Genomic DNA, 16,895 nt, shown 5'->3' on the forward strand with positions numbered 1-16,895 from the left:
CAGGCCCCAGCCCACTCTGTAAAGCAGATCTTAGTGCAGGCATTCTGGGGGAGGAGTAGACCAGAGTCCACCCCCTAGCCTCCCCAGTCCCAGAAAGACCTCCAGGGATCCCTGTTTGGTTACTGAGCCCTCTGACAGCAGGTCAGTTAGATTTCCTGTGCCTCAGTTTCCTCACCTATAAAATGGGAATAATCATAGCACCTTCCTCAATGGGTCTCTTTGAGAATGAACTGAGTTATTACACGTAAAGTGCTTGGAAGAGTACCTGGCACATAGTAAGTGCTTTAAATGCCAGCCAGGACATTGCCACTGCCATCCATTCAGCCTAGCATTTTGAATTAAGAGAACAAAAATGAAAGGACATTCTGCTTTCTATCAGAGAATAATGTGGCAATTTGTAATCAAGGCCCAATGGGAGATGTTCATTTCCTGGTAACCCACCGAAGGACTTGTGGGGAGTCGATGCTGAGGACACGTTTTGTGCCAAAATTCAAAAAGTAAAAGGCTTTGAGCAAGGTAAACTGGTGGAAGGTTGGGGGATAATCTTAAGGTTGTTTTTTTAGAGCTTTTACTACGTGCTCAGTGCTAAGACTTTACATGTGTAAAGAATGTGATCCTCACCTTAATCCCATGAGGTCGTACCTTCTGTTATCGTCCCCAGCCTCCAGATGAGGACCCCAAGGCATATAGGGTTTAGCAGTTTACCCAAGGACACATAGCTAGTGAGTGGCAAAGAAAGGGTTTGGACCTAGCAGGCTGCTTGAGCAGACAGATACATTGAGTTCAACACCAGAGTGCTCCCGATAAACCTCAGTGTGACTTTACATGAGACGCAGCCCGTGAGGGGCTTTTTGGTAAGCATGAAAATTAGCTGCAAAGGTATTACAGAATAACATGGCGAATGCCCAGGATACGATAGCAAAGCATTTTAAATGGAAGACAATGTTGTCTGTCTGGTAGTTGTAACTGTGTACAAATTATGTGTACTGATTGGTGGGGTCTGGAAGGGGATATGGAAAAATAGAATTAAAGTATCAAGGTGGGAGATTATGGGGCATTGTTTTTCCATGTAAATGCTTTTCTTGAATAATGCTGTGAATATATATACATATATATTAATATCGTTGTACCCGAGTTAGAGGATGACGAGGAGGAGGAGGAGGATGACGAGGAGGAGGAGGTAGAAGGCTTGTCTCTTTTAGGTTGTTCTTGAGAAAAGAGTCCAGCCTCCCTGTTTGGCTTGTGGATCTCTGTCTCGTCATCTGGGAGGCACACAGAGAAAAGGCTGTTTCTTGCCCTTCCCACCCCAGAGACCACCAAGACCTCCCTGGGCATCTACTTGGACTTGGGGGCCAGGAATGACAGGATTCTCTGGGACACTTTTCCCAAAAACGTAGGGCCAGTGGAAGGTGCAGGAGATCAGAGCTCTCAGAGGCCCCAGGGGCTCAAGGAAGCCTCAAGGCATAAATTTCTCTGAATATGGAAACCAGAGAGCGGCTTCTAAGCCCCCCATCCTGCCCAGAGGCCACTAGACTGTGTACAATAGTTGCCAACTTAGGATTCACTGTAAATTACAGGGCAGGTATGATCTGGTCAAGTGAACCTTCTCATCCCCAATTCTGGTGTAACGCAGGAACCTTCCCTGCTTCTGAGGACCCTCCCTAGTGCCAGCCCAAGCCTCCAGAGCCCCCTTGAGATTTGGGGAGCAACTGAAAGTCCCCAAAGCTAGAAGGTTCTAGGGGACAGACTGGACCAAGTGTGTGTATGTGTGTGTGTGTAAAACATTACTTTTCTAGAGGATTCAACTGTTACTTGAGCCATTATGCCACATGGGGGAGGAAGGTCTTCTGTTCCACCCACTGCTGGACTCTGACTCCCATGGGGCTTTGCCCAGAGAGTGAGAGAAGACAAACATACAGTCTAGATCTTCTGGTTCTTCATGGACTTGACTGTGATCTGGAGTCTGGGAGGAAGGTCCTGAAGTCTCCATGGTTTTCCCTGGAGGAATAACAATAATAAGTGATTAATTAATATCACCTTCGTTAATCCCCTTAACATAAAAAGAGCTTGGCAAATAAAGAAGAAAAAGACAAACACCCAAGATTCAAAAGTATAAGAGAACAACTTACAAAAAAAAGAATACGCAATTAGGGACATTTGAATAATTGGTCATCTTTTGATAATATTAATAACTTATTTTTAATTTTTAGAGCAGTTTGAGGTTCACAGCACAATTGAGTGGAAGGGACAGACAGAGATAACCAACATGCCCCCTGGCCCCAAACATGCATAGCCTTCCCTCATTGTCAACATCCTCCACCAGAGTATTAATTTTTTCAGGCGTGATATTTATATTGAGGTTATATTGATTTGAAGTGTCCTTAAATGTAAGGATACTGAAATTTTTATGGTGGAATTATATGATGTCTGGGAATTTCTTCAACATGATCTTGTTGAGTCCGAGGGCATAGGTGGGGGTCCAAATAACCACACATGGCCCTGAGTTAATAGTTATTGGGGCTATATCGAAATATAAATAATGGTTATCTCTGGGAGGCGGTATTATGGGTATTTTTAGCTTCTTATTTTTACTTCAATTTTCTAAATTTTTAACAGTATTGTTTTTGTTATAATAAAATCGCCATGAGGGATGCCTGGGTAGCTCATTTGGTTGAGCGTCCGGATCTTGATTTTGGCTTGGTTCGTGGTGTCAGGGTCATGGGATTGAGCTCTGCCTTGGGCTCTGCACTCAGTGTGGAATCTGCTTGAGATTCTCTCCCTTTCCCTTCCTCCCTCCCCTCTCGCACTCATGTTTGCTCTCTCAATCTCTCTCAAATAAATAAATAAAATCTAAAAAAATAAAAAAAATTAAATCGCCAATAATTTTTCCTTATGTACTTATAAATGTCATGTGCCCATATCTTGTCTCAGTGTAGTACTTCATGGTTTTACAAAGGGCTTATCTGAGCCTGGTCACAAACCAGTCAGGTAGGAATTGGGATTCATGGCTCCTCACGCTTGAATTGTAGTTTCTAGACAACAAAACTTCCCCAAAGATTGTCTCATTTGATTCTTACAATAACCCTGCAAGGTACGTTTTATTATCCCTATTTTATAGAGGTACTCCAGAACCCACATTCTGTTTAATACACCCCAAAACGTTGGTCTGGGGCCCTGAACCAGAGTCTGGCCGGGCCGGCATGCCTGTCAGGATTACGGATGTAAGCAATGAAGGTAAGTGCAGAAAGCAGGCACTTGAAGTGAAGAGCAAAGTTTGGGAAACTGTCCCTTCAGGACAGGACTTTGTACTTTCCTGAAATTCTGAGTGGGAGCTAAAGGAAACTCTGGAGGCTAGCCTTTTGGTGAGGCCACAAGAAGGCCATAACCGTGGCCTTGGAAAATCCAAATGGCTAACTTCAGTCAGCTAGTGTTCTCCCCTGGGGAAAACACATGGAGTGGGGTTCTCCTGCAAAGCCTTTATTTTAGCTGGGCATATGGCCAGCCAGCTAGAGACTATATAGTTTCCAGCATCCCTTGAAGCTAAGTGTGGCCATTTGACTACATTCCTGCCAATGGAATGCGGGGTGGACGGGATATGTGTGGTGGTGTGCCCAGAACTGTTTAATGGCTCTCCAGGGGAAAAGAAAAAAGTATATACACATGCACATACACACACGTACACACATATTTGTTACACATTTTGCTGATGTAAAAAATGTATAGCATACAGTTTACAAATAATAAAATACACAGTACTCTTTACTGCAAATTCCACACATCTATAACTTCAATGTGCTTTGGAATTTCTTGCAAAACCCACTATCAGTTTTTATAAGTCCATTGCCAACAACAGGGTCACAAAATCAGACTACTAATACATTTTTGATTACTACTAGTTTTAACAAAAAAGTTGTCGACATCATTGATGAACAGAAGTATTTTCAGGGTGAACGTTAAGCTGCTGTTTTCTTTCACATAAACGGGTAAGGCAAAGTGAATCAACTAAGGCATTTGTTGTCATAGTTTGTCAGTGATATGAGCAATGCTGAATCGAATCAGTTTTCAAATTTTGGAAGAATACTTTCTCAACTTTTCGTGCTATTCACAATGTGATGGCTGCAGGTGCAATGCAGTTTTTAGGTTCAATCTGCAATATTAGTGTTTTCTTGATCACTTTCTAAAATGTAGACAATCCACGAAACAAATCATCGAGCTCTGATTTGTAGAGTTTCCTGGTTTCTACGGTGTAAACACTCCCACCGCGGCTGATTTCAAGCTACCAGCATGAGGCTGTGGAGTGCAAAGTTGGGAAGGGCCGTGCCATAGAACACATCATGTGGTGTTTCTACCCTACAGATAAAACAGGTATGAAAATCTCAAGTGCCTGGGTAATAGCAGAAGGTAGTAAAATAAATCAGGAAGTGATACATTTGGTGTACTTATTAACTTTATTTTTAATAGAATTTATTTAATTGTACATTTCTAGAATTTAATAATGGTTGGGTTTACCAGTTGGCTCCCAAAATTCCTAAAGATTTAACGATCTGCTTTCCCAGGTGATACAGCCTAGTGTCAGCTCTGGACATAACAACTTCTGCTTGCATTCCACGTCCTCTTTCCTGCTTTTGTGTATGCTGGAACGCAGACTTGGGGGTGGGGGGTGGGGGTGGTAAACCACCTCAATCATGCAAAACAAGCCAATACCCCAGGGAATTCCTGAGCAAGAAGTCAAAAGGAAATTTAAGTCTTGCCAGTCCGCACGCACAGAGCCACCTGCCCACCTGAACCTGCTTCTGATCAGCTGCGTGCACAGGAAATAAGCTTCTCTCTTATTTGAACCCTGTGATTTGGTCTGTTTGTTACAGCAGCATCGCTGAGTTGTGCAGCCTTCATTTTAAGCCTCCCCTATTTCTTCTTCCAGCTCTGAGTCTAAGCCCTCAACTGGGAGAGGGGAGAGCTTCACTACTCTCTGATTAGTTTAGATTAGGGTTCTCCACCTCAACACTTCTGACATTTGGGACCGATGATTCTTTGCCACTGCATGCATTGTAAGATGCTGAGCCCCCCACTAGATGCCACTAGCATCCCCCCCCAACCAATTGTGATGATGATCAAAAATGTCTCCAGACATTACCAAATGTCCCCTGGGGGTGAAAACCACCCCCACTTGAGAACCACTGGTTTAGAGAATCTACTCTCTTTAGAAGATTTAATTGTAGGGGCATCTCTGTGGCTCAGTTTGTTGAATGTCTGCCTTCAGTCCAGGTCATGATCCTAGGGTCCTGAGATCGAGCCCCACATCAGGCTCCCTGCCCAGTGAGGAGCCTGCTTCTCCCTCTTCTGCTCCCCCTGCTTGTGCTCTCCCTCTCTCTCTGTGTGTCAAATAAATAAATAAAATCTTTTAAAAAATTTAATTGTATTAAAATTTTTTATTGCAGTGTAATTGGCATATAACATTATATTTGTTTCAGGTGTGTGACATGATTCAATATTTCTAGACATTATAAAATGATCACCACAATAAGTCTAGTTCCCACCTATTCCCATACATAGTTACAAATTCTTTTTCTTATGATAAGAACTTTTAAGATCTATTCTTTTAGCAACTTTCAAATATGCAATACCATATTATTATTATTACTAAATATTTATTATTTATTTTAGAGAGAGAGAGAGTGAGTGCATGTGCATATGCATGCATGAGTAGGGGCAGAGGCAGAGGGAGGGGATCTCCAGTAGACTCCATGCTGAGCCCTGCGCAGGGCTCAATCCCACAACCTGAGATCATGAGCCCAGCAGAAATCAAGAGTTGGACGTTTAATGGACTGAGCCATCCAGGCACCCCCCGCAATACCATATTAGGAACTCTAGTCACCATGTTGTACATGACATCCCATGACTTATTTCTTTTATTACTGGAAGTTTGAACCTTTCGACTGCCCATTTCAGCCACCCCCCACCCCCACCTCTGGCAACCACCAATCCATTCTCTGTATCTATGAGTTTGGGTTTTTGTATGTTTGTTTGTGGTACAGAATCTACTCTTAAGCTACCAAGACCTTGGCAAGGCAATACCCTTCCCTGTGCCCAGACGTGGACCACCTGGGCTTGGGTCCTATCTAACACTCCTGGTTGTGGGATCTTGAGCAAATTGAGCAAATTACTTAACCTCTTGCTGTCTCAGTTTCCTCATCAGTAACATGGGACAATATGAGTGCTAATCTCATAGTACTGTGAAAATGGCATGAATTAAAACACGTAGAGCACTTAGAACAATGCTTGGTATAGAGCAGGTGTGGAATAAACGCCAGATGGGATGACTTGGGGCCTCCAGACCTAGGCCGTTCTTTCTTATTGTCAAAATTGTATCTGACCTTCCAGGCACAGCTCCAATGCCACCTCCTTCACGAAGCCCTGTGCTAGTTGCCTAACCGATCCCCACCCTCCTTACCCTACTCCCTTAATCCTCCTTCCCCCAGCACACCTGCCCTTCTCTCTTGCTAACCAAACTGCAGTGTTGTTCATTATCACAATGGGAGTGGCAACAAGACAGTGTGTGTACCGTGGCAAGAGCATGCGCTTTGGGGGCAGACTGACCAGGGTCCAACCACATTCCTGTCACCTATGCACGGCATGACCTTGGGCAGAGCAGTCCCCTTCTTTTGGTTCTGGTTACCTCAGTTTGTGAACTGGTGATGGTAGTACCTTCGGGAGGAAAGATGGCCAGTGCCTGCCCCAAGCAGTGCTCAGTGAATGTGAGTTTCCTCTTGTACACACCTCCTATTACCCTCAGACATTCAGTGTCCAGCCCCAGCCCTGACCAGGCCCCATCAAATTTGTATCTGACCGTCCAGGCACAGCTAAAATATCACCTCCTTTACGAAGTCCAATGTTAGTTGCCTAGCCAGTCCTCATCCTCCTTACCCCACTCCCTTAATCCTCCTCGCCACCATCAGCCCTGCCCTTCTTTCTTGTTAACGAAACTGCAATTTTGTTCTGCCAGCTCCAGTTAAATACTTGTTTTGTCAGCCTCCCTTATAGCTGAAGTTGGCTGGGGTTCTGGAAAGGGTGTTGCTACGTCTGACAAAAGAAGCCAACAGTGCTGGTGCTGTATTTTGCCTCTCTTTTCTTCCTTGAACATGAATGTGATAGTAGGAGCAACAGCGGCCACCTTGTGACCATGAGGAAAAGCCAATGCAAATGCAGAGATGTTGTTGAGCTGCTGAGCAGCGGCTGCCTGCTTTCTTGTTATTTGAGAAAAATAAAGCTTTATAGGCAGGACTTTTTATACACACGTCCCCGTTCCTACATTACATCTGTTAATTGAGCACCCACTGTGTGTTAGAACTGGGGAATACATGGTGAACAAGTTGCATCCCTGTCCTCCAGGAATTTTGTGGTAGACCAGGGCGCTGTGGGAGCCCAGAGGCCAAATCAGATCAGGGTCAGTCAGGGAAAGTTCCTGAAGGAGGGAATGCTGGGGTGAGTTTAGCAGGACCAGAGGGGCAAGGGTCCTTGTCCCACATGGGAAAAAGTTGCAGGAAGCAACTCTAAAGAAGAAAGAGATTGGGGGAGGCCCAGAGGGCACCCCCGCCTTGTCCCCGGGCATATTGGTCTCCTGAGCCTCATCAATTCTGTCTTGTGCCAGACTCTTCTTCCTCACGGTAGGGCACTTTGTTGCACAACTCCAGGGCCACTGTTCTTAGTCACACACAGATCTCGGCTCGGTGGGGCGTGTCTCCTCCACTAGAGCCTGAGCCCAGCCGGGGGAGAGACTAAGACTGATTCACTTCTGTGTCACCTGAAGCCTGCACGGGGCCCGCAAAGAGCAAAAATGGTGATGATGATGATGATGGTGGTACTTCCCATCTGCCAGGCAACCCTCTTAGCACTTTACAGGTGTCACCTCACGTGTTCCTCACCACCACTCCGTGACGGCTCACTGTGGCTGAGCCCACTTTCTAGACGGCACGGGGGGACTAAGAAACTTTCTCGGGGCCATAGCTAGTAAGTGGTCGAGCAAAGGGAGTTGCTTAGTCCGTGTTGGGAGATGGAAGGAGTGAAGCTGTCACCTCTCCTCAGGCCCCTGTCATTAGCACCAGGACTGAAGCTGCTAAGTCATGGGAGTGCTATGCCAATGATGGTGACTTGACTTGTAGTCAGCCATCCGAGGGGCCCTGAACAGTGTCCTCATGGCTGGGGCACCTGCTCAGCTCCTCCGTCAGAAGCGAGGGAAATGGAACTATCATGGAGGTGGGACCTGAGGTAGCCCTGTTTCTCCTTTTAATGCCCTTGCCCCATCCCTCCTCCACCCACATTTCTATTACGAGAAAGGGTAAATGGAATTAAAAAAAAAAATTAAAGTTCAAGGACCGGCGTGCAGGGCAATGCCTAACTCAAAAGGGCAGCGCTGGTGCTGGAGCCTGAGGCCCTGGCCGAGGGATTTCTGGACGGGCTTCCACAGCTCAAGTGCACAGCCTGTCACCTCCTCTGAAGCAAGATGGACCGTGGGGTGTTGAGACAGGAGAAGTGAAGAAAGCAGAATGAGGAAAGAGAACATGGCATGTTCCCCAAGATCTTCTTTCATGAATGCAAGTCTTAATTTATGCAGCAGGAAGGTGAGGTTCAGACAGACACGGGGCTTGTTCAAGGTCTCCCAGCTGACAGGTGGACTCAAATCCAACCCCTGCCCCAGCAGAGAAGCCCCATTCCCTGACCCTGGTCAGAGGCCCCTAAAATCCCCTCTCACAGGGGCTCCCTCCTCGCCACCCCCATCCCAGGTTGATCCTACAGGGAAATGGAATGCCTGACTTCCCAGCACTTTTCTCCCAAAGGCCCAGCCCTGCTGAGTCAGTGGTGAGGCCAGGGCCTCTGTACCGACAAGTCTTGCTAAACTGGATTTCCCCTTCAGTTCAGCCCACATTTCCTAAGCTCCTGCTGTCACAAGGGGCTGGCCCAGGGTGAGAGGGATACTAGGGGACACCAAGCCATCACGGCCTCATAGTGCTTTCCCTGTCCAGCTCACTTGATCTTCATGTGAACCAGGAGGGAGGCAGAGTGGGGATTATTGTCCTGGTTTACAGACAGGGAAACTGAGACCCAGAAATGGAGAGGAGCTTGCACAAGGTCTTAAGGCAACTCAGGGGCAAGGCTGACTCCAGAGGCCTGACTCTTGATTCAGGAGCTGCTTACCCTTCCCTGTTGTCCCACCTTGGAGGAGGGGACTGAGGTGGACTTCAACAGGTGGAAAAAGGCAGAATGGGATAAATGTTTACTAGAGGAAGTGGGTGGCAGACGGTTGAAGGGGTAGGAAGCCCGTGAGGTTGGGGAAAATCATCCTGGGCCTCGAATGTCAGGTGAATGGCCCTTTTCCTGTAGGTAGACTGTAGGGTTGTGCCTGTGAACCACAAACGCAGAGCCAGCTAAGTGACACAGGCCCAGGACAGTAATGGGGTTGGGGGAATTAGAAGCAGAAACAGCAGCTATGCTGAGAACAGAGCTGACTGAGGGTGGATGCTTGTTTTTGCCCACTGGGATTGAAGCCCCTTCTTCTGGTGGTTATATCAAAGCCCTCCGGAATCTCCTTCGGCTTCCCAAGCCACTCCAAACAGGCATACACCCTAATTTCAAATATATCCTGGTCTGGCCGACACAGTTCCAGCCCTGTACCCGGGTTAGACCATCAGCCTCTCCCTCTTGGGAATCTGACTGCGACATAACACAAATTTAGCCTCTCACAGTTCTGTAGGTGAGAAGCCTAACTCAGGTCTCACTGGGCTAAAAGCAAGGGGTCGGCAGGACTGCATTCCTTTCTGGAGGCTCTAGAGGAAAATCCACTTACTTGCTGCTGTTCCTGCTGCCGCCGCCGCTGCTGCTATTTCTCCAACATGCACCGCGCTCCGCCCCTTAATTTCTTTGCTTTGTCCAGCTTTTAGAGGCCACCCACAGACCTTGGCTTGTGGCACCTTCTTCCCTCTGCAAAGCCAGCAATGTCAGGTCAATCCTCACCTTGCACCATTCTGACCTCTTTTGCCTCCCTCTTCCACTCTTTCTCCTTTTTTTAAAGTCATCTTTATATGCAATGTGGGACTCGAACTGACCACTCCACAATCAAGAGTCGCATGCCTTACTGACTGAGCCAGGCAGGTGCCCCATCCTTCTTCTACTTTTAAGGACCCTTGTGTTATTGTGACATTGAGCCCACCCAGGTCATCCAGGATCATCTCCCCACGTTAAGGTCAGCTGAAGAGCAACCTTACTTCCATCTGCAATATTAATTCTCGTTTGCCTTGTGTACTTACTTAGTTAGTTTCCAGAGATTAGGATGCAGACCTCTTTGGGGGCCATTATTCGGGCTTCCATGGTCTCTAACTTCAGTGCCTGCCACAGCCTGGAGCCCTGCAGATTCTGAACATCTTCCTTCTTAAACCGGGTTCCCTCTCTGACTCCACCATGCTCCTGGGCCCCCAAACTCCAAAGATAGGAAGGATGCCCTGGCTCCTTCCTCCACAGACAGTTAAAGCCCAAGCTTGTCCCATTTTCCCTTCAACAGAACCTGGCTTTTCTGTTCCCATTGCCTCCCTCCCAAGAGATCTGACAAGGGGAATTTCACCCTATTAATTCCGACACTTCCCCACACCATGCAAGAGCACAGTCCTTTTCCCCAGAATATGGTTCAGTGTATTTTGGTGCAGATTTGGGAAATGCCACCAGCTTCAATCCCTGACATTCTCCAGGTCAGCCTTTCCATCCTGGCGTCCAGGCCTGGACACTTCTGCCGCACATTTGGACAGTACCAATTCCCGGGTCCGGAGTTCCTCCATCCCTCCATCAGGATAGCTAGGGAGGGGAAGGAATCAGAAACAGACCCTCGGAAGCCAGGGCCATGGAACAGAAGTGGTCTTTTCATCAGTTCTGGGATCCCAAGGTGTGGCTGGTAAATCTTCTCAGCACCCCCAGGGCAGGGACCGGGGTAGGGGAGGAAACTGAGTCAGCTGTCATGAGCCCAAGAGCCTAGTCCTGGCCCTTCCTCCAAACCACTCTGGGCCCTAAGGCACATCACTTCTCCCTGCTAGGTTTTATTCTCATTTACAAAACAGAGAATAATGTCATTCATTTTATTCACATTTTGGAGTGCACATGGGCTTGTGCATAGGAAAATACGTGGTACAATTATCATGCCCTTTGCCAGGACATTATACTGAGAGGTACCTTGATTAAGTCACTTTGGCAATGGAATCTGACAGAACCCACTCAAGTCGTGCTTTATCACTTTGCTTCCCAGCTCTGTGACTTTGGGTAAATCATGTTAACTCTCTGAGCCTCAGTTTCCTTGTCTGTAAAATGGGGATTAGTGTCATTGTCTTGCAGCGTTGCTGTGAGGATAGAGATTAAAAGGACTTTACTTCTGAGCTCCCTGGGAAGAGGAATCACGTTTTTCTTGCTCTCTACTATATTCTAGCCCCTGGCATAGACAAAGTCACAAAAGTACTGAATTTAAGAGCTTAGGGAAATGCTAGCCTAGCAAAATTTCTTTAGCATCTCCTTCTCTCCTTTATACTACTTGTTCACACCCCTTCTTCTTCAACACTCTCCCCCTTCCTGTCCCAGGCTCACCTCACCCCCACCCCAACCCCCAGCTCCCCAGGTTTGGCGGTCTCTCCCTTTCTCCCAGCTACAATTCCTCCTGTAGCCAGGAGACCAAAACGGAGGCCCAGAAAGGGTAAGGGACTTGCCCAAGGTCACACAGCAAGCTGTCTAGATATGAACTCAGATCTGAGCCTGAAGTCAAGTGTGAGGGGAACCTCACAGAGGAAAAGAAGGAAGATGCCTCAGTTTCCACCTCCTCCACCATCCTGTCTCAAGTCCGTCCAGGCAGTATAACGATGGGATAACAACCCATGCTGCCCAGCCAGGAGACCACAAGCAGACGGACCTGCTATGAATCTACGTGACCCTTTTGGGCACAGCACACCCAACAAAGCAGCCGGGGCCTAAGGTTGCCTCTGAGCAGTGCAGGGTGGCAACTAGGCTGAACCTAGAAGGTTAAAAAGGGACAAAATTAAGTCTATGCAGAAAGAGGATGGGTGAGCCCAGCTTGGAGGCCTCTCATACAGGAAGACCTAGGAGTTTTAAAAGACCCTCTGAAATGTAAGTAAATGTTAGCGCAAGCATCTATCTTGGTGTCCAGCACATAGTAGGTGTATAACCAATGTTTGTTAAAGTGTAATATCAGCCAACAAGGTGATAGAGCTACGGAGCAGAGCTAACACAGCCTTAGGTCATATTAATAGGAGGACACAGTCTACAGTGAAGAAGGTGGCCCATAGCTCACCATCTCCCATCCTAGGTTCAATCCTGGGTTCTGAACAGAGCAGGGTCTGGACAAACAGAGATAATCCAGGGAATGTGTGGGATATTAAGAACAAAGCCAAGAGAAGCAGCTGGAGAAGCAGGGCACTAAGCCTAGGGATAAGCACTGCGTGGACAGACCTGGTCACTGTCCCCTAGTATCTGCAGGGCTTCCTGCAGGACAGAGGGACCACGTGGAGCTGTGAGCTCCAGAGGTCAGGAGCTTGGGATGTCACCAGGACAGATGCCAGCTCAATATATAAATGAATTTTCCAAAATTCTTTGGAGAACTGCTTTGGATGGTCAGGGGCACCCTGCCGTGACGATGGCAGAGGTTGGCTTAGATGTCCTTAGCTCAGAACCTAGCAGTATCTCAAATTATAATCTCCAAAGTACAGGAGGGACATACTATATAGGATGTGCACCCTCGGCTATATGTCCGATACTGAATGTCATGCTTATTAAGTGGGGTTCCCAAGGCCAGTGGGAAGCCCCACAATAGGTCTGCTCCCACCCTGTCTTTCATTTCTCTACATTCAGCCTATTGCCATGTACTATGGGACACTGGTGCCGGGCTGGGTGGAACTGAGGATCAAACAATGCATTTTAACTGCATCAGCCCCCGCAGAGCAGACAAGTGGCTTCAAAGAGTCCCTGCAAAGAAACCACCGATGGAGATAACTCTAATCCAGAAAGTGCAAGCGAACGGCAGGAAAAGTGTGGGACAGACCGCTGTCTGCTCCTCGCTCAAGGCCTTCATCAGCCACTTTACCATGTTGAAAACAACAATGAATGGGATCTCATATACACGGTATTGCTTATTGAAGTAATAATAGGAAAACTACTCGGAATGTGGACTTCCATCCACTGTTTTGATTATTAAATTCACACTGAGTGTATATTGGGCCCTTAGACATTAACTAATAATCACAATCCTTGTATATCATTTCTAATTCTATAAATATGCATCTGTTGGGGGTGCCTAAAGTATTTTTCTTGAGAAGCCCGTGCAATCGCAAAGTGACAGGGGCACCGGGGTGGCTCAGTTGGTTAGGCACCTGACTCTTGATTTCGGCTCAGGTGGTGATGTCAGGTCGCAGGATTGAGCCCTGGGTCAGGCTCTCTGCTGGGTGCGGAGCCTGCTTGGGATTCTCTCTCTCCCTTTCCCTCTGTCCCTTCCTGTACCCCCCCCCAAAAAACTGTGGCAACCACTGCTCTAGATCCTAAGATCCAGCTGGACACTAGGGAATGCTGCTCCCTGTTTGGATTTCAGGATTGAATCAGACTTATTTCAGATTTAGGAACTAAGAAAAACTAAGGGGGAGTGTGTCCCTCAGTAAAAATTGTTGAGCCCCTCCCCCACAACGTTTGAAGGTTAATGGGAAGAAACCAAAAACTCTTAAAAGGTTCTCCCCGGCTCTGACTCTCCAAGGTGGGTGCCTATTTAAACAGCCAGAGCCAATCCAGCCTCCTTTCTCATTCTGTCATCTAAGTTTCTCTGTCTCCTCTCTCTTTTCCACCTTTTCTCCTGTCTCCACTCGCCCTACCCCACATACACACATATAATTGGCAACAGCGAAAACCAGAAAGGAGGAGTCTAGTGCAAGAAAAGGAGCTTGCTGGGTTTTGAATGTCAGACAGACCTGGATTGAGTTCCCACCACTACCCTCCACTGACTGGGACCACGGCATGCCACATTCATTCTCAGAGCCTCACAATCCCACCCTGAAAAAACAGACATGCCTAGGACTCAACAATAAAACGACAAACTAATTTTAAAATGGTCAAAGGACATGAACAGACATTTCTCTAAAGAAATGGTCAGTAGCCCTTGGAACAATGCTCGACATCTCTTTATTAAGAGAAATGAGAGTCAAAAGCACAATGAAAGGGCCACCTGGCTGGCTCAGTTGGAAGGGCATATGACTCTTGATCTCAGGGTCATGAGTTCGAGCCCTATGTTAGGTGTAGAGATTACTTAAATAAAACTTTAAAAAAAAACCACAAAACAAAGCCACAATGAGACACCACTTCATAATTTCTAGGATGGCTACAACAAGAAATCCATTCAACAACAAGCACTAACAAGGATGTGGAAAATTTGGAGCCGTCATGTATAGTTGGTGGGATTGCAGAATGATACAGCCCCTTTGGGAAAGTTTAGTGAATTCTCAAAATGTCAAACATAGATTCACCACATGACCTTTTAAGTGCACTCCTAGGTATACATCCAAGAAAACTGAAGACCTATGTCCACACAAAAACTTATGCACAAATGTCCACAGAAGCCTTATTCATAATAGCCACAAAGTGGAAACAACCCAAGTGTCCATCAACTGATGAACGGATAAACAAAATGTGATACAAACATACAACACCATTCAGCCAGAAAGAGGGATGAAGTCCTGATGACATGTTACCGCATGGATAAACCTTGAAAACATGATGCTAAGTAAAAAAAAAAAAAAAAACCCAGTTAGAAAAGAGCACCTATTATATGATTCCATTTATATAAAAAATCCAGAATAAACAAATGCATAGAGATAATCCACAACGTAGGTTAGTGGTTGCCAGGGGAAGGAGGAAATGCTGGGATGACTGCTAAAGGGCCTGGGGTTTATTTGAAGATGATAAAAATCCTAAATTCTCAATTAAATAGTGGTGATGGTTGCACGACTCTGTGAATATACTAAAAAACACTGACTTGTACACTTTAAAAGTGTGACTTTGGTGGCATGTGAATGATACCTCAATAAAGGTACTATTGATAAAAAAAAAAAAAAAAAAAAAAGAATGAGGCCCCCCCACCCCAAGCGGGAGAGAGCCGTCTAAGAGGGCGGCCTGGAGGGGACTTCCAGCGCAGGTTTAGAGGCGTTTTAGAGGACGACAGTAGCCGCTCTTCCACGGGTTTCAAAGACAGGAGAGGTCCCATTATTTATAGATCTGCTTGGTTTGGACCCCAAACCAAACACCGCACACTTCCCTCGCCACAACTCCCCCTAACACACACTCCTGACTCGACTTTTCTGGCAGTTTCTAAACAAAGCAGTATAAAATAATAAGCACGTGACTATCATCTTCTGTCCCCCTCACAAAGAAAACGGATTGGCTGGAGGCCTGAGGGCCGCCTCTGAGGAGAGGGGCTGGGATGCTTCCCCCGAGCGGAGGGGCGCTCCTGACGCTGGTGGCGGGGTTGGGGGCCGGGACAGAGGGGGGCGGGGCTCCCTTCCAGGCCAAGCCACCCGCCACCCGGGTGAGCCTCTGACAGGCAGCCGGGCTCCCCTCCCCCAAGGCCCGGCTCTGCCTGCTCAGCATTTTCTCCCCAAAGGTGCAGTTGAGCCCAAGGCAGAGGAGACGACTGGCCTCGTCTTCTCGAGTCTACCAGGCCCGGCCCAGAGGGCTCAGAGCGCCTTCGGAGGGGGTGTCGGGAGGGCAGCTGCCTTCGCTTGCTGGTCAAAGCACAGAGACCGGGATGTTTGGGGGCGGGGGGAACACCTTCGTCCTCCCAAGTGTTTGGTCCCACGAGGGCAGAGTGGACGAAGACTTCAAAGACCTAGTTCGGCCCTCCATTTCACAAATGGGGAAACGGAGGCTCGGAGCATCAAAGGTTTTTTCTGAAGGTCCCGCAGCAAGTTAGCGACAGAAACAGGAGCTGGTCACCTGCTATGGCCAGACATGGGCTGGCTGAAGCCCAAAACAACCCAGGGAGGTGAACATTTGTCATCCTCCCCTGACACCTGCAGAGATGGAGACCAAGGTGCTCACCCAGCTAGGAAGGGGCAGAGCGGGTATTCAAATCCAGGTCCACCTAGGAACCACACAACATCAGGCCAGGCCGGGGGAAGAGCCTGTTCTCAAAATTAACCCTTCACCCCTCCCCTCACCCAGCACGTGTCCCATTACCTGTGGTCTGGAGGCCCGTGTTGGCTGCTGGGAGAGCAGTGTGTGGACTGTGCCGATGCCAGGCTGGTCAGGGGAAGAGGGCGGAAGGCGAGGCCAGGCCACACCCCCGTGACAGGGAGGGGGCAGGGCATGAGTTGCCCTGGGCCGCACCACGCACCACTCGTTCTCCAGTTCACCCGGGTGGCATTCCTTCCTGCTGGTGTTATCGGCCCCAGGCCTTCCTGTCTGACTTGAAGCTTCCTCATGACACCCCGGGCACAGCAGATGGGGCCCCTAAACCCCTAGACCCACCCCCTGGGCATGGCCACAACTGCTGACTCAGGGGACAGTGATGTAAGGGGTAGTTCTAGTCTGGGCCAAGCTCTGGGCAGGGAGGAGGTGGGGTGTGTCCCAGATCCCACCTCATTGGTGAGACTGACTCAGGACCCAGCCGTGTGGGCCAACCCAATGCTTTCCCAAGGGGTGAGGTTGGGCAGGTGGCAGGACAGGAGGCCCAGGGCTCAGAGGACTGGGGGACTCCTGTGAATGGGACTGGCAGTCCCCTCTCCTGGTGAGGAAACTGGGCAAAGGCTAGAATATCTATTGCCTTGTGCAGACAGGAAAACACAGGTCCCAAGGGGGTGAAAGGTGGGGACTGACCT

General features: G+C 47.9%; 1 protein-coding gene across 8 annotated transcripts in view; it reads right to left on the reverse strand.

Annotated features, from left to right (window-relative positions):
- Positions 1 to 16,502, reverse strand: part of TMEM40 (transmembrane protein 40) — a 30,023-nt gene extending 13,521 nt beyond the window's left edge. Inside the window, exons 1-5 of one of the 8 annotated variants that reach the window (XM_019801840.2) lie at positions 16,255 to 16,497; positions 14,725 to 14,799; positions 9,842 to 9,975; positions 1,918 to 1,998; positions 1,131 to 1,262 (exon numbers count right to left, since the gene is read on the reverse strand). In XM_019801840.2, coding sequence (XP_019657399.1) covers positions 1,131 to 1,262; positions 1,918 to 1,998; positions 9,842 to 9,975; positions 14,725 to 14,732 — 355 coding nt within the window. In that variant the 5' untranslated portion in view covers positions 14,733 to 14,799; positions 16,255 to 16,497. Of the gene's footprint in view, positions 1 to 1,130; positions 1,263 to 1,917; positions 1,999 to 9,841; positions 9,976 to 14,720; positions 14,800 to 16,254 lie in introns of all 8 variants that reach the window. The other 7 variants (XM_034658801.1, XM_011227518.3, XM_011227517.3 and 4 more) reach the window with 7 other exon arrangements.
- Positions 16,503 to 16,895: the final 393 nt, after the last annotated feature.

This window comes from Ailuropoda melanoleuca, chromosome 4 (genome assembly GCF_002007445.2).
Source record: "Ailuropoda melanoleuca isolate Jingjing chromosome 4, ASM200744v2, whole genome shotgun sequence".
Classification (NCBI taxonomy): Eukaryota; Metazoa; Chordata; class Mammalia; order Carnivora; family Ursidae; genus Ailuropoda; species Ailuropoda melanoleuca.